Source organism: Arvicola amphibius, chromosome 10, assembly GCF_903992535.2.
Source record: "Arvicola amphibius chromosome 10, mArvAmp1.2, whole genome shotgun sequence".
NCBI lineage: Eukaryota > Metazoa > Chordata > Mammalia > Rodentia > Cricetidae > Arvicola > Arvicola amphibius.
In genome coordinates, this window is record NC_052056.1 from 89,703,794 (window position 1) to 89,728,446 (window position 24,653).

Consider the following 24,653-nt stretch of genomic DNA (forward strand, 5'->3'; position numbering starts at 1 on the left):
ACCCCTCAGGGTTTATTCTGAACTGGGGATGAACACAGCGCTCTCTACAGACAGAGATGCCTCCCCAGCCTCCAATTCTCTGTGTCTGATCAAGAACTGATTGTGTTCTGGCAAATATCTTACAGTTTATAAATTCTTCAGAAGTGTACACAGAATGTCAAGAATTTACACACACGCACACGCGCGCGCGCGCGCGCACACACACACACACACACACACACACACGCACACAGCACCCTGCTCATATTATCCCTTCTCTTTCAGCTTCATGATTGCCACAGAGGCAATAGTTTGCCAATATGAAGTCAAACAGGAGAGAAGTCTTGGCTAACTGCACCACAGGATTCTCTTTCTCCTCCACTTTTTATGCACTGTATGCACAGGCCGTCAACAATTGCATCCTATTTCCCCCTTCCGCCTTGATTGAGGCAGAGAAGGGATGCACAGCTACCGCCGTCACAAATATCCATCCAGGGCGGTAATTATCACATCATTATATTCGCTATCTCACCTGTCATGTACCATTAGAAGGTAACAAGATCATTGTCAGTCAGAGATTGTGGAGATAATTAGAGCATCCAGAGGGTAGCAGGAAATCAAATTGGTGCCGGTACCCATCAATGCCGAGGAGGCGCCCAATGTAATTAGAGGGGAAATATGCAAAGGTTGAGATGAATCAAAGCCCGTGGGGATCAGCCACCAGGACTGATTGGAGAGCAACTCTTCCGGGATCTGACTCTGCAGATGGTGATACTGAAATAGGTGTACGGTGAAGAGGCAGCCAGGTCTGCCAGAAATAGCATGTAAAAGACTGTGACATCTGTGGTACTGGATTCAGCAAAGCCCGGGATTTGGTGTATTTTCCAACCCGATGCCCAGCCTAGTGGACTTTTCCCAACTGTTGCTCTGACCCTTTTAGGTTTAGGGGTTGTTGGATTTTTTTGTTGTTTTCTCCTGCAATGTTCTCTGCCACTGAGATACGCCCCCAGGTTGGTTGGTTTATTTTGGATTTATCTTATTGTGTGTGGGGGGTGAGGGTAGGCACACAGATACACAATGCGTGTACATTTGCTCTTGGATGTCAGAGGAGTATGTGGGATCCCTGGGAGCCGGAGTTCCTCGTGACTTTTTTTTTTAAAGAACATCAAGTGCTCTTAACAGCTGATCCAGCTCTACAGTCTCCCAGCTCAGCTTTTTAACTATTTTCTTTTATTTTTTTAAGATTTATTTATTATGTATACAATGCTCCTTCTGCATGTACACCTCTATGCCAGAAGAGGGCACCAGACCTCATTACAATGGTTGTGAGCCACCATGTGGTTGCTGGGAATTGAACTCAGGACCTCTGGAAGAACGGCCAGTGCTCTTAACCTCTGAGCCATCTCTCCAGCGTCACCCCCCCACCCCCGCTCAGCTTCTTTAAGCCTGTGGGATCACCTTGTGACCCTCCCCCAACCAGGAGTCCTGTCACAGGTCCCTAGACTGTTCCAAGAGCTTTGTGGCACCTTGGGAGGCCATACAGCAGTGGTTCTCAACCTATGGGTTGGGACCCCTTTGGGTATTACAGGGGTTGAATATCAGATATTCTGCATGTACACTATGGTTCATAACAGTAGCAAAATTACAGTTACAGAGTAGCAATGAAATGATTTTATAGTATGGGGGTCACTAAGGAAAGGGTCGCCTTAGGAAGGTTGAGAACCATTACCTTACAGCCTCCCTGATTTCTGTTCTCTATTGTGTCCAAAGCTTACCCAGCACCTCGTCCCAACTGACCTTGACTGCTTTTTTCTCTTTTCTCTAGTGAGGCACAAACTTTAATCCAAACGGTGAATTTAGCAGGTTTAAATGAAAAGTTACATTTATTTTTGTATGTTTGTACATGTGTACACGTGTGTGGGGGGACACACATGTGGAGGTCAGAGGACAGCTTTGAGGAGTCAATTCTCTCCTACTACAGAGATCTATCACGTGAGACAGAACTCAGGGAGTCCAGGTCAGCGGTTAGTGACTTTACCCTGCCCTCCAGCGAGCTCCCCAGACCAACTTTTAACAGTCTAAAATATGGAAATTTACCCTGCCTCTTTCTTTCAGACAGGGTCTCACAGAGGCCAGACTGGCCTTAAGGATGACCTTGAACTGTAAAAACAAACATGTGTGTGTGTGTGTGTGAGAGAGAGAGAGCGCTCACGCTTTTAAGAGTCAATTCTCTCCTTTCAAGTGGGTCCCCGTGATGAAACTCAAATTGTATGGCGTGATGGCAAATGCTTTATCCTGCTGAGCCCCCTCACCGGTCAAGACCTGGAGTTTCTAATCCTTCTGCCACCGCCTCCCCAATCCTAGAATAACAGGTGTGCACCGCATCTGATTTCTTCCGTGCTGGGGGTGGATCTCAGGGCTTCCTGCTAGGTGAAGATTCTTCCAACTGAGCTACAACCGTTTCCCTGGGGATATTTCTTTTATTCAGAACATACAAGGCGAACACACACACAGATGCACCACGGCCAAAGGATGCTGGACCAGCTGCTTGTCCCTGGTTTGGGAGGGTGACTTACCACTGCGAAGAGGACCTTACTATTCTGGTCCTGGGGGCGGGGGGGGGGGGGATACAATGCAAGGCCAGGGGTGGGGGCGGGGTCTTTTCTAGAACTTGGTCTAGAGAGCCGGAGGCTTCTTTCCTGTGGCACCTCGCACAAAGAAACTCTGGAAACTTGGTTCACATTTTTTTAATAACATGGCACACTTACATTTTACACACGGAGGCTCCTCCAATGAGACATGCTAAAGATTCCGTTGCTTCCCTTCCTGTTCGAGTAGGATCCGGAAAGGACTTTTTTTTTCTTTTTTTTTTTCCTTTTTTTTTTTTTTTTAACATACAAGAGAAACAGCAAAAAAGGCCTGTACAGAGCAATCCCTTTACAATGCTGAGAGCTACCACTACGGTTCCAGTGCACAGAATCCTGGGGATTGTTTTTCTTTTAGTTGTTATCTTTTAAAAAAAAATGAAACAAAACAAACAGAAAAAGGGAAAGAAAAATAAAGAAAACACTGCACACGTCTGGTGTCCACAAAATCTGAATTCACAACTAAACCTTCAGTTGCCTACTAAAATAGATCTCTCTGCTTTTAAAAACAATGGTCTGTAGTTTACAATTTTTTTTTCTTTTTTGGAAAAAAACAAACAAACAGGATAACAATGTCAGGTAGCACTTTAATATACTAGAGGACCAAATGGGACTAATCTTTATTTCTTACATGTATTTTACAGGCCAGTAGACAAGATATATTGTATTTTCTCGGCTAGTAAAGTCATATTCTCTCCAAATATGTAGACAAGAGGGTTAATGTCTTTATAAAATCGTCATGAAGACATTAAGACTGATGAAAACTCAACATACACACACGAGCGCACACGCTGGCACAAGAGCACACACACACACACACACAGGCACTCACACGCTGGCACAAGAGCGCGCACATGCGCACACACGCGTGCGCGCACAAACACACACACACTCATGCACACACTTCTGCCACCTTTCGCCCTCGGTAATTCCTGATGGCTCTTACACAATCTACTTGTTCAGCTCTTCCCAGGCTTCCATTTCCTATTGGAATATCAACGATTCACATTGCGCTCCGTGAACCTTCATTTCGGCAGTTACCGTGGAAACATACCCATCCGCGAAGAAAGCCTGGACAGCTTTCTTTCAAGATCTGTGTGAGTGTCCGTAAATCACATTATGAACGAGGAAGTGTGTCATGCTATGAGATAGGACTCGGGGTGGAGGGTGGGAAAGGTAAGGTTTCCCACTTAAAGTTGCCTGCAACATCACGGCCTCAGAGGTGACCAGAAATTCTGGTGACCTGTCTGTGCCTGGCAGACACGGCCCATCTGCCTCTGATTATCAAAGAACAATCCCATCTTCCCTGGGCAAAGCTGCTTCTGGTTTAGTTACACTTCCAGAGGGGCGTAAGGGGGCGGGTGCACCTTTCCCCATTTCTCCAGGGAAGACCACAAGCAGCAACTTCAGATGCAAAGTTCCAGCCTGGGCTCCGGATTTAAAGAAAAAAAAAGGAGGGGGGGGGGCCATGTTCCCTCCATCTGAAAAACAAAAAAACAAACCGGGGTGGGGGGGGGGGGGAAACAGTTGTGTAACGTCTCAGGTAAGCGCTTGTTCAGGGAAAATATGACCTTAAATATGTTGTAAATGGATTTGAAAAGGCTCCTTTGAGATTAACGGGCTTTGGGGAAAAGTCCTCGTGTTCATTGCATAGTTGAAGGGTTTAGTGGATGGGAACAGGGCCTCCTTGGAGGGCCGAGTTCACGGATATTAGACTTGTAAATAGCACATTTGAAGAAGTATTAATGTATTATGTTACTTAATCTTTACCTATTTACATCTGTACAAGTAAAGCTTTCGTCTTTATCTTTTGCATATATGAACCGTCAGCTCAATGAAGCAATCTCTTTTTACACTCTATGTACACGCCTCCTCCTCTGGGACAGCTCTGGGTGATGGACGGGTGCCCCTCACCCCCCATAGCATCAGATCCTTGTGTGTCATTACCTTCACCGTTTTGGTTCAAATCAAAATGTGATGCAAGGAACAACAAAATTAAAAAAGTAAGGAGATGTAAGGACAAACAGGACTGGCTAAAAGGTCTGAAAAATTCCAACATTAATATACAAAACATTTCAACACCCAAACGGAGTCTCTGTCCATTTTTTTTCCAAGGGGAAGAGTTGGAACTCTGCACCTCTCAGTTTTGGGGGTGCAGAAGTTGTCTCTTGAGTCTTGAGGGGTGTCCCTGGGGTTTTCCCCCCAACTCTGAGGTCTGCCTCGTCCTCCTGACTTATCGAGCTTCGATGTCCTTCAGTGTGTGGGACGGTGGCCTTTCTCGGATTTCAGCCGACAGAGGCGTAGTCCTCCGGGGGGATCCTGGGCGGCCCCCCAGTGTGGAAATGAGCGGAGGTGGGGCGCTGAGTGCCGCGGTGGGTGGGGTCTTGTTGAGCAGTCCGTTCTGGTGGCCCGCAGTAGGGCTGATGCGAGGGTAGTGCATACTGGGCAGGCCTGGCGTGAGCAGGCTCGGGTGTGGGAGGTGTCCATCCAGAGAAGCGGGGTGCACAGGGTGCAACCGTGGGTGCTCGTAGTCCTCCCGAAGCACGTGCAGCCGCTCGCGCTCATCTAGGTGCCCGCCCCGTTCATGCTCCCGACGAGGGTCCACAGCTAGCGGGTGGTGGTGGTGGTGGTGATGGTGGCTATAGTCATGAGGCTCCCTGTCCCTGAAGGAGCGGTCGGCTTCGTACAACCGGGGTGTGGAGAGCCGGTGCAGGGGGTCATTCCTGAGCAGGAAGTCCCTGCCCAGAGGGTCCCTTCGGTGCATGTCCAAGTCACGGTAAGGATCCCTCAAGGGGTCCCTCATGGGGTCCCAGTGGAAAGAGGGGTATGGGAAGCGCTCTCCCCCTGGGATGGGGCTGAGGCCCATAAACGGGGTCATCATGCGTGTCCTGTCCAGACTACCGATACTGTTCATGGCATGGATACCAGTCACTCCCACGGTCATGGGCATGGATGCCAGAGGCCCCGGGTGCACACTGGCGCTGGCTGAGGAGCTGGGTGGAGGTGCCTCTGAGGTCCTGTGGGCCTGTGGGGCCTCTGTAGGTAGGTCGTGGTCTTCCTTGCGTTCCTCTTTGACCTTGACCTCGGCGCTCTTCTTGGGGTTCTCATAGGCCGGCTCACCCTTGCGTGGCTCGGCCTCCCGGCTGGAGGTGCTGTTAGGCCTCGTGCTATCCACACCTGGTGTCCTCACGTAGGGTGATGGCACCCGGGACAGTTGCTTGGGTTCCTCGCCTGCGACACGTCCCTCGTGGCTATGCCCATCTCTCTCGGGCAGGTGGCCTTCCTTGGCTTTGTGCTCTTCGGTGGTCAGGTCCTTTCGGGATCCCGAGTGGTCTCTCTCCCTCTCTTTTGGTTTATCTTTCTCACGAGCCTCAGTATTCAAATGACCCCTGGTCGTCGGATCGGTAGAGCTGCGGTTATGGCCCAGGGAGCTCACCGGGACGGGAGGTGCTGGGGAAGGATGGCTGGGGTGTCTTTTCTCAACGCTTTCCCTGTGAGGGGGAGAGGGGAAAACATGAAGTGGGCTTGCCAGGCAGGCAAGGAGCAGCGGATGGCATGGTGGTGAAGACAGCTAGATCACCCAGGTAGCAGGGCAGAGCCCCGTGTCAGGGCAAAGTCAGCCACCTGCTCTAATCTAGATTCTCGAGGCTTGAAGGTGAGTGGGGGGGTCCCGGGGATCTGCCTTGATCAAGGTCACCAAGGAAGTACACAGACAGCCACTGTGGATCAGGGTGGTCACTGAGGAACACCGCAAGACGGTCCACGTGTTTAGCGTCTCAGGAAAGCTTTGGGTTAAGAGTACAAGCCAAACACAAATTACGACTTCTTCTGACTCTGGATATAAAATTGAGGAGGGCAAGGGTTTAATACAGACAGGGGATTTCCACAGCTGACCCTGGGAACAAAGGCACTTCTTCCGGTTGAAGAACATAAGTATACACTAAGGGTAGTTGGAAAGGCAGCGCCCCCCCCCCCCCACCCAGATAACTGGATCGTCAGAGAGCTCCAATCTGATGCAGAGACAGACTAGGCAGTAGCAGACAAAACCTCACTGACTGAGGACCTTGTAGGAGAGGACCCATGAGGAGACCATGAAAGGAAATTTTTAGGGACTTGGCTTGGTCAGGATGTCTATGGACTGGGGACAAAAGACACAATAACAGATGTTAAACAATCCAAACTCAGAAAGTTAGGAAGAGAGAAGAGAGCTGATGGTTCCCAGGCCCCATCTCAAGATGGATGTGGAAAAGGTGCGGGGAGAAGCCAGGAGTTGTGTGGACCAAAGGTGGCAGAGATCAGAGTGCAGGGGGCCACTATGGGGGTACTGGGGAAGGAAATCCTGCTTCCTGCTAACATACACAGGCTGACAAGATGAGCCCTAAAGGGGAAAAAGAATAAAAATATCTTTCAAGTTTCCTGACTTCAGTACAAGAGGCCGCTTCTCCATCAAGAAAAACCAAAAGAAGCCTGCTGACTGCAGTCTACATTCTATTCAATAGTATGTGAGCCAGGCAGGGGTGGCGCACTCGGGAGGCAGAGGCAGGTGGATCTCTGGGAGTTCAAGGGCCAGCCTGGTCTACAAGCGCTAGTACCAGGACAGGCACCAAAGCTACAGAGAAAAACCAAAAAGAATGATGATATAATAATAATAGTAATAATAATAATAATAATAATAATAATAATAAGTGATTCAGGAAACCCAGGTTCCATGGGAGTGATCCTCTTAGCGCTTTAGAATTCCTATAGGCTTAGTTTAAAAAAACAAAACAAAACAAAAACACCCCACAACTCCGTTAAATGGTAATTTATCTTTTTCCTCCCACAAGGAACCAATGAAAGACAGCTAAGTCCATTTTTCTGAGACAGGGTTTCTCTAGGTAGCCCTGGCTCGTGTAGACTAGGTTGGCCTCCAACTCAGAGATCCACCTGCCTCTACCTCTGGAGTGCCGGGATTAAAGAAGTACGCCACTTTATCGGTCACATTTAGAATTTGAAACGCTGACTTATTTTAAATAACTAGGGCATATAAATGCACAATATACAAAGCAGAAGAAAATCAAAGATCTGAATCAAATCTGAGTATTTGTGTGTGTGTCTGTGTGTGTGCGTGCCTGCAGGTGCAGACCATCAAGAGCCTGTGGAGGTTAGAGGACAGTCGGGGGCGTCAGACACGAAGGCAAGGTGGGACAAGAGCTTAGGGATGGCACACACACACACTCCTCTTTCTCTCTCTCTCTCCCCCTCCCCTCTCTCTCTCTCTCTCTCTCTCTCTCTCTCTCTCTCTCTCTCTCTCTCTCTCTCTCTCTCTCTCTCTCGACTGTGCCCAGCTTTGTATGGATGCTGAGGATCTGAACTCAAGCCCTTAACGCTTGCCGGGCTAAGTGCATTACCTACTGAGCAATCTTAAATTCCAATCCTAAATACACAAAGACATTACCAACGGGGGTTGGGGTGTTTTGTTTTGTATGTTTTTTTTTGCCAGGTGTATATTGGCAGGACTTATCAGTTTTTTCATTCAAAATTAAAACAGCCGAAAGAAAGAAAAAAACCTGTGTTGGGCAGTCTACACAAAAATACTGAGACATTTCTTCTTTGAAGATAGTTTTTTTTAAAGGGTTCATTAGTATGGAGACAACAATGGTTAATAAAATTAATAATTCCCTGGAAAACCAAACGCAAAGCAGAGCTTCCTGGTGCCACTGTCTGAAGTCAAATTAGTCAAAGCAACAACCACAAAGTTGTACTGATGGTCTGTGAGCCCCAGGGTTTTGAGTTTGGATGGCACTTGAGGAAAAAAGAGGATGAGGTAATGTAAACATGACTTACTGGGAGCAAATGAAAAGGGAGGGGGGAAAAAACAAACAAACAAAAACCAAAAGAACCTATGGGTGATTGGATGGGCTTGGTGACTCAAAAGCAAACATGGCAGATACATGCTGTGTGTGTGTCTGGCTCCAAGCTCCAACTGGTTGTCTGTAGGAAGATGTCTATGTGGACACACTAATGTTCCGGGGGCTTTGGGTGGCTCGTATGTGGTCACTGCTTCTGAGACAGGCACCTTGCACTACGTTCTAGTGACAGCTGACGGTCACCATCCGCTGGGTACCATAGAGTGCAGGGAGGGCCGCTCGGGATTGACTGGCGAGGACCTGGGGAGCTACAGCGGTCTGTCGTAAGCACAAGGCTGGGGCAAGGGAGAGGGGAGGCGGCTGGTTCTGACTGGAGCGTGGCACAGGGCGGCACAGGGCGGTTTCTTTCCGTACCTTTCCTTGTCATCTTTACTAACGGAGGAGTCTCGTTTATCTACATCTCTATCTCTGTCATGGGCTGCAGCGGACGCACTGCGCTCCAACTCCCCTGGCTTCAGCCAGGGCGGAGGGGTCGGGAACGACGGAGGCGTTCGGTGCAGCCGGTTCCAGGGCTCGTGAGGATTGCTAAAGTTCTGCACACTGGGGCTATCCTTGTGGCCGAACACTGAGTTGGGTGCTGAAATGGTGAAGTGGAGAACAAAAAAGGTTTCAGAGAAATCTCGATAGAAACCTGCCGGAGTGAAGGTACTTACCAAAAACTTTAACAGCATTCAGAGTTAAAATGAATACATGTTATTGGCAGCTGGAAAAGGAAAGGAGATTAACACACTCATTAGAGGAACACTCGTCCTACACTGCAGAGGCAGCTCACAGCTTTTTTTTTTTTTAATTCAATGAAGAGGAAAAAGTGAGAAGGGACGGAGCGGGTGTGCAGATGCCCCGTTGGACACAGGTAGGCATGCAAAAGTTCCAGGCATGCAGAAAGGTGCACTATGACCATACGGCAGATGAACAGGACCAGCTCAGCAGCATCCACCGGCCCTCTGCCTAACACACCCTGCCAAATGCTACTCCTTCCAGCATTAGTTACAACGGACATCCGAAAAGACCAAGCAGGATCGCGTCCTGGACAATGTGTGCTGGGTTTCTGTTGCTTGCTTGCCTCCTTCCTTCCTTCCTTCCTGAGACAAGGTCTTATGGATCCCTGCATGGCTTCAGACTCCCTAAGTAGCTAAGGATGGGCCCAGTGCCTCCATCTTCCCAGGAGCTGGGACTGCAGGTTTATGCCATTTCCCTGTCTATGTTCTCCTGGGCACGGAGGACTTCCTGCATGCCAGGCAAGTGCTCTACCCCCCGAGTCACATCACTAGGCCCGTTATTCTCCACTGTACTTTTCTTCCTCTTTTCAGCTGTAGCCAAGGTAAACGTCTTGTAGTGGCTCCTGATATACAGAGCCCAGGTCAGCAGCGGGGTGCTCTGCTTACAACACGGATTGTGTACTCTCAACCAGCTTCACTCTGATCCCTGTGTTTGGAATGTTCTAACCCATCGTTGCTTTAGACAAACCCTCTCGTGAAAGCACGCACACATTTATTTATTTTTTAGTTCACGTGCACGGGTGTTTGGTTGCATGTACACATGTATGCCATGTGTGTGCCTGATGGCCAGCCTGTCGAGGCCAGAAGAAGGCATCAGATGCCTTGGCACTGGAGCTACAGTGGTTAGGAGTTGTCAGGTGGGTGCTGAGAACCGAGTCTGGGTCCACTGGCCTACGTCTCTCCATCTCCAGACGACACTAGCCTTTCAGGGGACCTTTGCTTTCATTTCAACAGGGTCTTGCTACGCAGCGCTGGCAGGCCTGGAACTCTCTCTATAGAGCAGGCGGCCTCACACTCAGAGAGATCCCCCTGCCTCTGCCTCCGGAGGGCTGGGATTAAAGGCGTGCGCCAGCACACCTGTCCCTTCTCTCTGTTTCTATATGACTTTAGGTGGTGCGGGGGGTGGGGGGGGGGGAAGGAGCTCCAGGCCTTGCCCATGCTAGACAGGCTCTCCTCACTGAGCCATATACTCAGCTTAAATTAGTTTTCCCGGTCTCCCTTCGCCTCCAAAGTTCTAAAGCCATATATGGGTCAGAGAAATCGCGCAAGGGAGATGGAGAAATCGAGAGGTACTCACTAACTGAAGGGTTCCCAAGTCCACCGAAGGCATTGCCGCCGACTGCGGCAAGGCCCGTGAATGTAGACGGCCGGTTAAAAGGCTCTGTGAATGAGATCAAGAAGGGAGAGAGGGTGGTCAGGGACATGTCAGTGAGGAACACAGGTGTCCCCAGGAGCTGGGAACACGACAGACTCTCCTGCTGGACTGTGTAAAGGCATTCTATTCCTGTGCTTGGGTGTATAGTCGCTGGGTTAGCGCGAGTCCCAAGGGGGGGTCATTTTCCAGGGTGCCACCCTTTCGGATTTCACCCTTGCACTTGGGATGACACCGGGCAAACTCAGGAGCCGGCGTCCTCAGCTGCCTTCCTGCCCGCAAAAGGCTTCTGTCTCTGTGTGAGCCCCTCTTCTTCTCTCATTGCTTCAGACATGGTCTCACTGAACTCAGGCTGCCTTCACACTTGATATTACGTCAAGGCTAGACTTGAGCTGATCCTCCTGCCTCGTTTCTATCTGCTGAGATTACATGCATGAACGCAAACGAGACGATGCCAGGCTGGAGAGAGGGCTCAGCGACTCTGCTCTTCCAGAGGAGCTGGAGTGTGACTCCCAGCACCCACAGGGCAGCTCACAATTGTCGACAACTCCAGTTCCAGGGAACCTGATACCCACTTTTGGCCTCCAAGGGCAATGCAGACACACACACAGGCATTCATGAAGGCGAAACACCCATACAGGTAAAATACAAGCAATAAAAGCTGGGTGGTGGTAGCGTATGCGTTAAATCTCAGCATTCGGGGGGCAGAGGAAGACAAACCTCTGTTGAGTTTTAAGGCTAGCCTGATCTACACAGTGAGTTCCAAGATAGCCAGGGTTACAGAGAGACCTTGTCTCAAAATTCCAAATAATAATAATAATAATAATAATAATAATAATATACTTCTACATATTCTCCACCAGGCACCACTGCCTGCGACTGACTGCACACTTCCCGGAAATGTTAAACGGAAAGGCACAGGAAGTGTGCCTCTCCTAAGATGAGACCTGTTAATAAAGTGTGAAAAACCAAAAGCAAAAAGTACAGCTCTTCAATGCAGCTCTCTTACAATGCTTGCCCCATCTGTACTTCTGGAAGGACCCTGGAGTGCCCTCTACAGGTAGGGCGAGTCCACCCTAAACACACATGTTCTGAGATGCCAAGGGCTACTTCCCTGTCCCAAGTCCCCTGTGATGGTTAATACCTACTGCCAACTTAACTGGATCCAGACTCACCTAGGGGGACACCCTCTGGGTACAGATGTGGCATGTCTAGATTAGGCTGAGGTGGGCCAACCCACCCTTAGTGTGTGTGGTACCAGCCCACTGAGTAAAAAGGAGAAAGTGAGCTGAGCACCAGCATGCACCTCTCTACTTCCTGAATGCACAATGTGACCAGCGGCTGCTACCCCACCCCACCCCACCCCACCCCACCCGGGGCTGGAGATCCCAGGGTCCCTCCTCGGAAGGAAGGCTGAGCCTTAGCGGGTGCCATGGCTACGCTGCTGGGAGGATGGCTCCATCTTTCTGACTCACCTAGGTGAGCGGCAGGGTTGAGAAAGTTACTGTGATGAGGTGGCGGCCCAAAAGGGGTCCCGGTAGGATGTGTAGCACCTGCAAAGCCAAGCAGAGCAACGCCAGAGTTTAGAATAAAGCCCTTGCTAGAGGGACCAGAGAAAAGGTGGTGAAGTCAAGCTCCATTGCATCCACAGCTCCTGCGGGTTCAACTTGGTAACAGACAATATTCTTTTGTTGGGGGCAAGAGAAGTCGCCCCTCCCACCTTTCCCACTTAGCTTTTGTCAACTGGACACCAAGCTGGAGTCATCTGCGAAGAGGGCCCTTTCTTTGAGAAGATGCCCCCATCAAATTGGCCTGGGAGTGAGCAAGGCTGTGGGGCATCTTCTCCACTAAGGACTGACGTGGGTGGTGGGTGGCGCCACCCCTGTGCAGGTGGTTCTGGGTGGTATAAGAAAGGCGAGTGTGAACCTGTAGAGCACGTCAGTAACTAATGATCCTCCATGCCCTCTACTTCAGTTCCTGCCACCAGGTTCGAGCTCTGACTTCTCTTCATGATGGAAATAAATTCCTTCCCCCTCCCCCCTTTTCTGAGTTGCTTTTGATCATGGTGTTTCATCACCGCAGTAGAAAGCAAGCTAAGATGGCTAGCCACCGCAAGCACAGTCATTTGCGTGTGTGTGCGCGCGCATACATGTGTGCAAATATGTGCATGTGGTGCCCAGGGGTTGATGGGGAATGTCTTCCTCAGTCACCCTGTACCTTATTGGGGGGGGGGGCAGTGTGCATACACGTGTGCAAATATGTGCATGTGGTGTCCAGGGGTTCATGGGGAGTGTCTTCCTCAGTCACCCTGTACCTTATTTTGGAGGGCAGAGTCTAACGCTCTTACTGATCCTGCTACTCTGGTTCACCAGTGAGCTCCAGAGAACCTCATGGCTCCACCTCCTCAGCACACTGCCATGACTAGCTATATGGGTTCAGACCCTCGTGCTACGCAGAAAGCACTTCCCTGACGGAACCACTGTCCCCGCAAGTATCTCTTTATGAAGTTGATGGCACCAGCTTTAGGCCTGGCTAGTGGGATGGGGGTGCATCCAGAGCACAGGGACCTTCTGTAACCAAGTTTGTTTGCAGAGACACAGGCTTGTGAGTTTGTCCCTGCAGGGCTTCGTAGGCGCCTCTAACGTAGAGTGGCAGGCCCAGGGCTTGCTTTTTCAGCACACCAGGGATGAGTTTTTTCACTTCATGAGTGGTCCTGAAGCTACAGACAGTGCTGCCAAGTCCATTCTCATTACTGAGGGGTGTGTAGGTTCTTAGCACCCAGGCTCTCACAAGGCTCGCACCACCAAACCTACTGCTGGAAGCAGACACTGAATGACAGGAGGCTAAGGCTTCTGATGCCTCTTAATTTCCAGGGCCAGGAAAAGACGCTTTATTCTAGTCTGAACCCCCACATCCTCAGTGTGGCTCAGCTGATAAGATGCTTGCCTAGTGTGCAGAAAGTCTGGACTCCATCCCCAGCACTGCATAAACTGGGTACAGCAGCACATGCCGGTCACACCAGCACTCAAGAGGTAGAGGAAGGAGGGCCAGGAGTTCAAGGTTATCTTCAGGTACATTTGGAGTTCAAGGTTAGCCTAAGCTATTAGACATGTATCCATATGTAGCACCACGTGCCTGGTTCCTGAAGAGGCTGGAAGGTGTTAGATTCCCAGGAAGAGAAGTTACAGACAGTTTGGAGCCACCACGAGAGTGCTGGGAATCAAACCTGGGTCCTCCGAAATAGTTGCAACTGTTCTTAACTGCTGAGGCATCTCTCCAGCCCCTCAGTTTATATTTCTTTAAAACACACCAGATCCCTTTTCTGCAGGAAGCTGGGAAAGGAAGGGAGGAGAGAACAGGTGAGTGTGTGTGTGTGTGTGTGTGTGTGTGTGAGAGAGAGAGAGAGAGAGAGAGAGAGAGAGAGAGAGAGAGAGAGAGAGAGAGAGAGAGAGAGAGAGAGAGAGAATTACGGAAGAATGGTATTTCTAAAAGCTTCAAATGTTAAAGCCGGCTGGGAAGGCAGCCCTGAGGAGGCTGGGAAAGCAGCCCTGGCTATTTTGCTTCACCAAGGGCATCTGTCCTCACACCTGTACAACAAACACTGTTACACTGAGCCATCTCTCCAGCCCTTGATTTCTCTTCTGCATCACTGGTTCCTGGAGACAGCAAGGGTTGTGGGGGCCTGGGCTTGCAGAGTAAGGCTCAGCACACAAGGACAAACACTAGAATCTTAGGATCTGAAGGCACCTAAGGGGTTATCTATCCACAAGTACTAAGAGTAAAAGCCAACTTCTGCACAAAGTGAACATATTCCACAGCCTTCATTAGTCACAACCAGTGTTGCCGGCCAAATAAAATCTGGGCCACATACTGTGTAGTACATGCTAGTTAATGTTCTGACAAAGACCCAGGTCCCTGGGGATGCCCACATTTCCAGGATTATTGAAGCAAAAGAAGCCAATTCATCCATTTGGCTGCAATGAAGTCCGGGGAGAAATCTCTCTATTTCTCTCCCGAAATTGCTCTCCATGTATCCGTGTCTCAGAGTTTGGTGCCATGGTAACAGAGCCTTCAAATATGTTCCCCAGGCAGAACCCACAGGAGGAAAACCTGAGACCCTGGCAATTCCATCCATCCCCACTGGTGATTTATTTGCCTTGACCACAGGGCTACTGCACTGATGTCTGGATTTCTCTCTTGTTCAGTGCAAGAGTCAATGGGTCTACCAAACGCGAATCTTGGATCAGAGCCTAGGAAGGCAGTAGGCAGGATGGATGTGGAGCATGTTCCCCGCGGGTCAGAAATGGTGGACTCCTTCACTGTTTTTGTTCCTAGGGATAAATTCAGATTCATAGCGCGAGCAGACGGAAGCCATACTGCTTGTTACTACAGCTAATGGGGTGCCACTACTCTCAACTATTTACCGAGCTCTGTGGCGGGTACGGAGAACTGAAAGCTGCTTTAAGAAACACTGAGTTGGCTGGAGATGTAGCTCGTGGTTAGGGAAAGTGCTTGCCCGGAACGCACGAAGATCTGGCTTCGATCACCAGCACCACAGAAACTAGGTGTGGTGGCACACAGGTTGTGGTTCCGGTCCTCAGTAAGTGGAGATGGGAGGACCAGAAGTTCAAGGTCAGCCTGGGCTATCCAGAGAGTTCAAGGCCAGCTTAGGCTACTGGCCTTAAAAGAGAGCATAGGGGGAGGAAAAGGAAATAAAAGAGGAGAAAGAAGGCAAGCCAGGTGTGGTGGTACACACTCCCAGTACTCCAGAGGCAGAAGCAGGCAGATCGCTGAGTTTGAGTCCAGCCTTGTCTACAGAGTGAGTTCCTGGGCAGTCAGCACTACACCAAGAAATCTATCTCAAACCAAAAAGATTGAACAGTAGCCCAGTGTGGTAGAATTGTCATCTCGGTACTCAGGAGGCTGAAGCAGAGACTACGTTCAGAGTCAACTTGCTCTACACAGTGAGTTCCAGACTCACCAGGTTGGGTCAAAAAAGGAAAGAAAACACTGAGTCATTAGAGACACTTGGTACCAACAGGACCCGTAGTGCTTATTTGCATGTGTATGTCTCTCTGTGTGTGTGAGTGTGTGTGTGAGTGTGTGTGTATGTATGTGTGTGTAGGTGCCCATACTACGGCTCATGTGCACAGGTCAAAGGACAACTTCCAAGAGTTAACTCTCTCATGTGGGCTCTAGGGAATCAAACTAAGGGCAGAGAGATTGTGAGTAAGTGCACTTACTCACTGAGCCAGCCACATTCCCAGTTCTATTACGGTTAGTTTCAACTGCTAACCTGCCACCACCTAGAATTACCTGCTGAGAGAATTTCATCTGAGGAATTACCTAGACCACATCGACCTGTGGATATGTCTTGAGGGACTGTCTTGATTATTAATTGACCTGGCCCACTGTGGGCAACATCATTCCCTAAGCAGGGCCCTGAGCTTTGAGAGTAAGCAGCTAGGATGTGTTTATTCTCTCTTCGCTCTCGACGGCTGATGTAACATGAATAATTGCTTTGAGTTTTTGCCCTGACATCTCTTCAGTGATGGACTGTCACCTACAAGTGTAAGCCAAACAAACCCTTTCCTTCCTTGAGCTGCTTTTTTGTAGAGGTTATCTGTTATATCAACAGAAATGAAACTATGACATCACCCAAATATTCCTTAGGGCTACTACATTTGAGCCATATGTATCTTAAGTGGAAAGGGACAGTCCTCTGATACCCTCTGCCCTCCTCCCCAGCCTGACCTTCTGCACTGCGGAGACACGGGCAGTGTGTATTCTCAGAGGTGAAGTGAGTTGCGCTGTGAATGAATAGGTCATGAGCCTCATGGACAAAGCACTCTGAATCCTACAGGTAGGTCCTCCACCGTCAAAGTCAACCAAGCAATGGCAGTACGTTCTGCAGTAGACCAGCCAGCTAGGACCAAGTGGAGCAAGTTTATTTCTGCCTTTACAGGGCAGTTATCTTTATGTTGTTTGCTTACTTTATTTATAAAAAGTATTTTTTGAGACAGAGGTTTGTGTAGCCCAGGGTGGCTTTGAACTCACTATCTACTGAGGATAACCTTGAACTCCTGATTATCTGTCTCAGTCTCCTAAGCTAGATGTGTGCCACCATGCCCAATTTATGTCGTGCTGCAGACGTAACCCAGGGCTGAGTTGCTATCGACATAAACTGAGTTATATCCCCAACCCTGTTTGTTCGTTTTGAGGAACTGTGGCCCAGGCTATGCAGAAGTTTCCCACGTAACCCAGACTTGCTTTGAATTATTAGTGTTTCTTCTGCTGTTGCTTCCCAGGTGCTGGCATAATACACCTTAGCCACCACACACATGAAGCTAACCTAACTTAACTGCGCACCTTCATCCTCAGACCCTTAAAAGGCAATGTGAAGGCCGCAGTGAGGAAACACCCACTATTCTGTAGGCCACAAACACATGAGGTTAGTTAGGATTCATTTCTCTTCTAATCTGCCCTGGTAGGCTTGCTGATCTTTTCCAGTCGTTTTGCACATGCTTTTGATTCTCTCTCGGTCCATACTGAATAAAAGATGTGGGCACTGATGACACAGGGCCCATCTCCCTAGCCACGTGGCGCGCCATCTCACAAGCTGGTGTGACTTACACTCTCCAGCTATGAAGTCACTGGAGACACCGAGCCCAAACATCACTTTGAGGCGCCCGCTTTCCGTGCCAACCCATCCTCTGAACTCACCAGCGGCAGAGAACAAAGTTGAAGGTCGTGCCAGATCATGGGGATGATGGATGGCCCCGAAGAGACTGGGGCCCGGAGGACGGCTCAGGAACTCGGGTTTCAGCCCGAAGTCCAGCTTGTGTGGGTCAGACTGCATCTGTTTCTAAAACAAGAGGGAGGAGAGAGGATGAAACCGGGGCAACACCTAAGAGACATCGGTGAATAGTCCAAGACTGGTCTGGGTGGGTCAGTGCTGTGAACCTCAGAATTGGACTCTGATTGTCAGGCTCAAGTGTCAGAACACTGCCTTCCTATGCCAGGATGCCAGCCCAGCCTTCTAGGGACCGGCAGTGGCTGCTACAAGGTAATGCCTGCTTCCTACACCAGAAATGTCTAATGGCAAAACTCGGGCTTGGTCTTCGACGTGGTGCAGTCTGAGGGGCACGGCCAGTTTCTATTCATTCAAGCAAGAACTACTCCCACACAGGCCATTCCTGTGTTGTAAAGGGCTAGCCTGCAAGTTCTTCCCCTACCTGTCCATCTCACGGAGCCCAGGCTAGCCTGTCCTAGAGCCCATTGTGTAACCGAGGACGACCATGAACTCCTTACCCTCCCGCCTCCACTTTTACAGGAGTACACCACCATGCATTATACGGTGCTGGGGAAGAAACCCAGGGCTTCCTGCATGGAAGACAAGCCCTTTACAGCTCAGCCACACACCCCTAGACCTGGGTCTTTTGGTATATTCTGAAGCAGAGTGTCATGTAGCCAAGGCTGCCCTCAAACTTGTGACATACTTGAGGGTATACTTCAACTCCTCATCCTTCTGCCTCCAGATCCCCAGTGCTGAGATTACAGATGTGCAATGCCACACCTGAATGCAAGCCCCACCCCTCAAGGATTTTATTTCTGTTTATTGTGTGTATGTGGTGTGTGTGTGTGTGTGTGAGAGAGAGAGAGAGAGAGAGAGAGAGAGAGAGAGAGAGAGAGAGAGAGAGAGGGGTGTGAATGCCCAGAGTCCAGAAAAGGGCAAGAGAGGCAAGAGACCCCCTGAAGTAGAGTTACAAGGAGCTGGAGTTGCAGGTGGTTGTGAGCCACCCAGATGGGTTCCTGGACGGAAACTCAGTTCCTCTGGAAGAGCAGTGTGCTGGTCAGTGGTATGGGGTTGTTCTGTTTTGTTTTTGTTTTTTTGTCTACTTGACATAGGCTAGGGTCAATATGGAAGCGTTAAGTTCAACTGAGACGATGCCTCCATCAGGCTGGCCTGTGAACAAGTCTGGGGCTCATTTTCTTGACTAATGATGAATGTGGGAGGGCCCAGCCACCGTGTGTGGTGCCACCCTGGACAGGTGGTCGTTCCTCCATAGCCTCTGCCTGAGTTCCTACTGCTAGGTTCCTGCCATGACTTTCTTCAGTCATGGACTGGGACACAGAAGTGTAACCCTTTCCTCCCCAAGTTGCTTTTCTACAGGTGTAGCCACAGCCCTAGAAAGCAAACTAAAGCAAACAGCAAGTCTTCTTACCCGCTGATCCATCTATCCAGCCCCTCTCCCTGCAAGCTTTAAGATGATAGTGTTTTAAAGCTCATTACATCAGGAATTCTGCGAGAACAGCCTGATGTACAAAATTCATTGCTGAATGGCTCTCTGTCATATTCTAATACATCACAACACAGCCATCAAATCACTCTGACATATTCTAAAGAACACAGAGGCCAGGGAGAAATTCAGTGAGTAAAGCACTTGACAGGCAAAAATAAAGATCTGAGCTTGACCCCTGGGGTGCACCTTAAAAAAAATAAGAGCCAAGTGTAGCTGTGCATGATTATAATCCCGCTGGCTCTCGCTGATCGGCCACATACTAGCTTAGTATGTGAACTCGAGGCCAATGAGAGACTCTGCCTCAAAGGGCAAGGGGCATGGCTGCTAAGGAACAGCATCTCAGGTTGACATTTGGTTTCACACAAGTACACACACTTGTACATGTACACCGTACATGAACACTCATTACACACACACACACACACACACACACACACACACTCACTCACTCACGCAAGGAGGGGTATGTTATTAGTTAACAGGCATCATTTCCTTTCCAACATCCATCAACTACCAGAGGAGGAGGAGAAGTCAAACCAGACTGTGAGCTGGGCAGAGGCTCTGGTAGGTGAAGTTGTTCCTATTCATGGACTCACTCCATCTTCTCCTGTGGCTAACTGCTGGCTCCATCCCCTCAATGACTGTATCCTTAGCCTACCATCTTTTCCTCGGCTCCTACCCGGCATCATTCTGGAGGCTAGTATCCATCTGAACGGCAGGACATCCAATGTGCCCACCTTCCAGAGTCCTGACAGCCCCCTCTCTCAGTTAGCTTCCTGCCTCCCCAGAGTGACACTGTCTGTCCCCTACTGCTAGCTGCACTTCCTGCTGTCCTCCGGCTCACGCACTGCCTGGAGCTGCTTCTGTTTGGCTCTTGCCATCTCCTGGGCTCCTCTGGTGATCTCAGCCATCTTGACTGTACTCTTGTCCTGCCTCGAACTTTCCTCTGTTCCAAGGACCCCCGTTCCCTGCTGTGTAATGGAGGAAGCCTTTACAAAGGACAGGCACCTGCACTAACACGAGTGAGAAAATCACAGGCAAGGGAAGATAAAGATACACCAACCCCCACTCACCCACCAACCCCCTGGAAGTGAAACCTAGCCATATACCTCTCCAAACACACAGAACCTTCACCACTGTGTGTGCGTGTGTGCATGTGCCTATAGAGGACACAGGGCATTTTTAGGTATGGCTGACAGGCACTGCCCACCTTCTTTCGGAGACAGGGTCTACCAATGGCCTGGAGCTCTCCTGGCGAGGCTGGCTGGTTAGCAAGTGCCAGGAGTCCATCTGTTTTCGGTTCCTCAGGTCTGGAATTGTGAGTGTAAGCCACCATGACCAGTTTTTTGTGTGGTTTCTGGGGGTTGAACTCAGGTTGCCAAGCACTTTACGAACTGAGCCATGTCCCCAGCCTACTACCTTTTCCTTAAATGTATACACCACACACACACACACACACACACACACACACCACACAGTGAGTCTCACTACTGAACACATATGACAACAGGAAGGTCAGTGCCCTGAGCCTGTCACAGGAAACAGCCTATAAGCCCAAGGTCTCCACAAAGAATCCACGAGTGACTAAGAGAATGAGTAAATGTATATTCAGGAGTAAGAGACAGAGAGAGGCAATTTCCGCACCAATCTCCAGGGAATGCCATAATGAAAGCCTCACGCTCAAGGAACAGCCAAACCCCAAAACCAAGCTTCCAATTCTCCGTCAATCTATAAAAATCTTTGGAGCACCCTCCTTTAATTTAGTTGCCAAATTATTTAGTGCTAATATCGCATGGTAGACGGTGCGGGCTCATTAAGTGGGAATCAGGTCCGACAGGCAGAATGGGGGCTTTGGGATTAGAAAGCGCTCGCTGGGAGGGGAAGATGAACTGAGTCATCCCGTGTTCCAGAAGTCTGGCTAATTGAATCGGGGGTAATGAAAGTCAAGTCGGCAGGGGCGCTTTCATGGAACAGAAGTTGCTAAAGGAGCGACCTCTCTGCCATCCTTCATCTCTCTAAACTCAGGGAGCTGCAAGGAAGACGAGGCTCACCCGCTGTTCCACTGTCCCTGCCACGCAGAACCCGGAGTGAACTGAAGTCATCAGGCAAACCTAGTTAGCTTTTTACACTACACCCATTTTCTCGCTGAACTGAACTGCAAGGGCTCTAATTAGGCCTCGCCTGGCAATAAGGTAAAAGTGAGCAAGGCTCACTGATGGGGTGTGAGGGAGAGCAGGTGCCTGGGAAATGAAGAGCCACCTCCGTTCCTCCAAGAGGAGGCAATGTCTTGTTTTACTTATTTTTGTGTTGGTGCATGTTCGCGCCACCGTGTGTGTGGGAGTCAGGGGATAATGTTCAGGAGCCAGTCAGTTCTCTCTTTCCATCATGCTGGTCTGGGAATCGAACTCAGGTGCTCGGAGTTGGCGGCCAGTGCCCTTACCTGCTGAGTCACCTCACCCTTTTTTCTTTTAATTGCTATATACACACCTACACATAAATGTATAAATACAACCTGCCGAGTCCATTGGTATTGCATATGCATCCTCCCTCTCCCTCCTCCCTCTCTACCTCTCCCTCTTCCTCTACCTCTCCCTCCTCCCTCTCCCACCACACTTATTTATTTATTTATTTATTATTTATATTTTTTTAGGAGGCTGGAGGACAACCTGCAGAAGTTGGTTCTCCCCTTCCATCACGTAAGTGCTGGGGAAATAACACTCAGGTTGTCAGGCTTGGTGGCAAGCATCTCTCCCCTTGCTGGATCCCTCTCGGTTTTTGACACAAGGGCTCATCTACAGACAGGTACAGTAACTGGCCAGAAAGTAGTCCTGGTGAGGATCCAGTATCCTCTAGCCTCCAGAAGGACTCATGCGATGGCTAGAAGAATAATTGTTCATGACCGCTCATTATTATACGCACAGCCAATGAGCACCCAGTACCTTCAACTTCCTGCAGGGTAGAAATGATCACTTCTCCAAGTCCATAATACAAAAAAAAAAGTATCTTTTTAAATCTTCTTAAAATATTTTTGATTTATGTGTATTTGTGTCTGAGTGTGTGCACATGGGAATGCCCATGCAGGGTGCCCACGGAGGCTGGAAGGGTGCATTGGACTCTCTTCAGCTCAAGTTACAGATGGTTGTGAGCGGCCTGATACGGGTACTGGGAACTGAACTTGGGTCCTCCGCAAGAGCAGTCAGTATTTTTAACTGCTCAGCCATATCTCAAGCCTCTCAATTTTTTTGTTAAAAACAAACTAACCAACAAACACAGGTTAGGGAGAAGAGATAGCTCATAAATAGATAGTGGTAAAGGCATCCACTGGCAAGCCTGGTGACCCAAGCTTGATCTGGGACTCACATGGTAGAGAAAACTGACTCATAAGATTTGTTCTGTAGTATACAAACACACATACACACATGTTCTCTCTCTCTCTCTCTCTCTCTCTCTCTCTCTCTCTCTCTCTCTCTGACAGACAGACAGACAGACAGACAGACACACACACACACACACACACACACTAAAACAATGAATACATAAATAAATGTAAAAGCTAAATCCAAAAAAATCCCAAGCCCTAAAACATTCCCTGCTGGCTCATGTTTAAGCACTGTTTAGACTTTAATTCTTGCTCTGTAGTAGTTCTATATAGATTTCCAAACGCTTTATTTTATGAGTTAATCAATTTTTACACCCTTTGCATTCATGAGACCAGCTCATCAAAAGGACACTAAGGGGTGATATTTATTTTGTGCTTATGGTTTCCCTCAGTTACAAAGGGACTCTGAGTACCCATTTGAAGATGGACTGACCCTTCACCTGTGAGGATCAAGAGTTCAAGGTCATCCTCAGCTACATGCGTGTCCTGCTCAGACAACCTGGGACTGTCTCAAAGCCAACCCTTTCCTGCCTTGGCTTGGTTTAACAGCTGCTCTATGAGGTCCCCAGGCTCCTGAGCCCGGCCCCACCCAGCTCACACAGGGAGAGTCACACCGACCTTGACCTTCTGCTGGTGGTGGTAAATCTGCCAGGCGATGTGCACGTGCATGGCACACCACTTTCCTGGTTTCTGGAATAAGAAAGGACAGCCTGGTCAGGAGGAAGACACGTCAGCATGCTGCCCACTTGTGTTCGCCCTGGGGTCCCTGCAGATCTGAGCCATGGCGACTTCCTTTCTTTCATGAGAACAGGAGAGCTCGGTGCCAATCAAATGCTTCTGTTAGCAGCTCTTCCTAGCTCAGGCAGGAGGGAGTCAGAACCCCCATCCCCTTGTCCCATGTGGGCCTGAGACCACGGCTCTTTTACAATGCGGTTCTCTGCCGAGGACAAGACGGCAAAGACCTGACGATCTCTGTGTGGTTTGTCATCCCCAGCGCCAGCGGGCAGGCCTAGTGAGCAGCAAGCCCTACCTAACAAACGCTGTCAAGCTAACAGGCACGTCAGCTGTCCAGAAGAGCTAATTAGGGGATGTCTGTGCATCGGATCAAAACAAGAGAGGGGACAGGGCCCTCAAAGTGCTACACAGTGATCTGTCACATTCTCATCGCAGTCTGGCAACTTCAGATGATTCACAGAGAGCCAGTAAGCCAAGCGTGTGTGTGAGTTTATTCGCTTCTAGTTAAAAGAGGAGGAGAGGGGAACGCAGGGCTGAGGAGGAATGAATGCCTTCCTTCCCACAGGGATCAAGTCTCTCTTCTGCCTTCTGAAGGGCACGTATCAGTGCATGGTGCGAGAGAAGGTGGGGCCAACTCTTTCTCCTTCCTTTCTGCTTAATATCTCCTCAAGCTCATTCAGTAAATACCACAAGGATGAGAAAGTCCTGCCCCGGCTTTGCACGAGCAGAGGACAGGGTTCCTTGGTTTCTGCAGCAAGACGCCGCTCCTGACTTAGATCCAAGTCTGACACCAGGTCTGCTCTCTTCTAATAGAATTATGAGATGTTTGTGATCACAAACAACAGACCCAATTCAGGCACGTGAGGAAGGGGGGTTGTGATGGCTTAAACTGCAAGGGATGTGACAGGACCCAGAGTCCCCTGAGAGACTAGATGCTAGGCACACCCATGAGAAATTAATCACCTAAATGATGTTAGCCTCTGAGTATGCTGATGAGGGACTGGTTGACTAGGTTAGCTGAGGTGGGAAGACCCACCCTAGATAAGAATGGCGCTGATCCCTGGATTGGGATCCTGGACTGAATGAAAAGGAGAGAGCAACCTGAGCGCCAGTGTCCATCTCTCTCTGCTTCTGGCCACGTTCTGCCACCTAGACTTCCTGGCCGTGATGTACTGTAACCTTGAACTGAGAACCCAAAGACTCCCTTCCTTATGTTGGTCGGGCATTATATCACAGCAAAGAGACAGGGATTATGGGACAGTCACAGCAGGAACTGGATCATCCAACCACTGTCTGTCATCTGTTTTTTGCCCCAGCTCGGAGCCAGATGAGGTCCCCTGCTGGCCAGACTCCAGACCTCAGGAACTTTCTGCCTAGGTTGATTGCATCCTTCCCATCCTTCGCTGGGAAGGAGCTTGAATGGGGCAGATATACATCACTTAGTACTGAGTGTTTTGGGCAAAATAAACAGACCCAAGAGAGACTTGACTATAGCCAGCCTCCGGCTTGTCCTTCCCCTTGCCTGTTATACCAGCATAGTAAAGGGGAGGGT

At 49.5% G+C, this 24,653-nt stretch overlaps 1 protein-coding gene across 3 annotated transcripts in view; it reads right to left on the reverse strand.

The window, feature by feature from the left end:
* Positions 1–4,857: 4,857 nt before the first annotated feature.
* Positions 4,858–24,653, reverse strand: part of Auts2 (activator of transcription and developmental regulator AUTS2) — a 1,090,291-nt gene continuing 1,070,495 nt past the window's right edge. For all 3 annotated transcript variants that reach the window (XM_038346249.1, XM_038346250.1, XM_038346248.1), the window contains 6 exons: positions 22,985–23,056; positions 17,408–17,549; positions 12,160–12,237; positions 10,610–10,693; positions 8,888–9,110; positions 4,858–6,115 (listed from right to left, as the gene is read on the reverse strand). In XM_038346249.1, coding sequence (XP_038202177.1) covers positions 4,858–6,115; positions 8,888–9,110; positions 10,610–10,693; positions 12,160–12,237; positions 17,408–17,549; positions 22,985–23,056 — 1,857 coding nt within the window. The remainder of the gene's footprint in view (positions 6,116–8,887; positions 9,111–10,609; positions 10,694–12,159; positions 12,238–17,407; positions 17,550–22,984; positions 23,057–24,653) is intronic.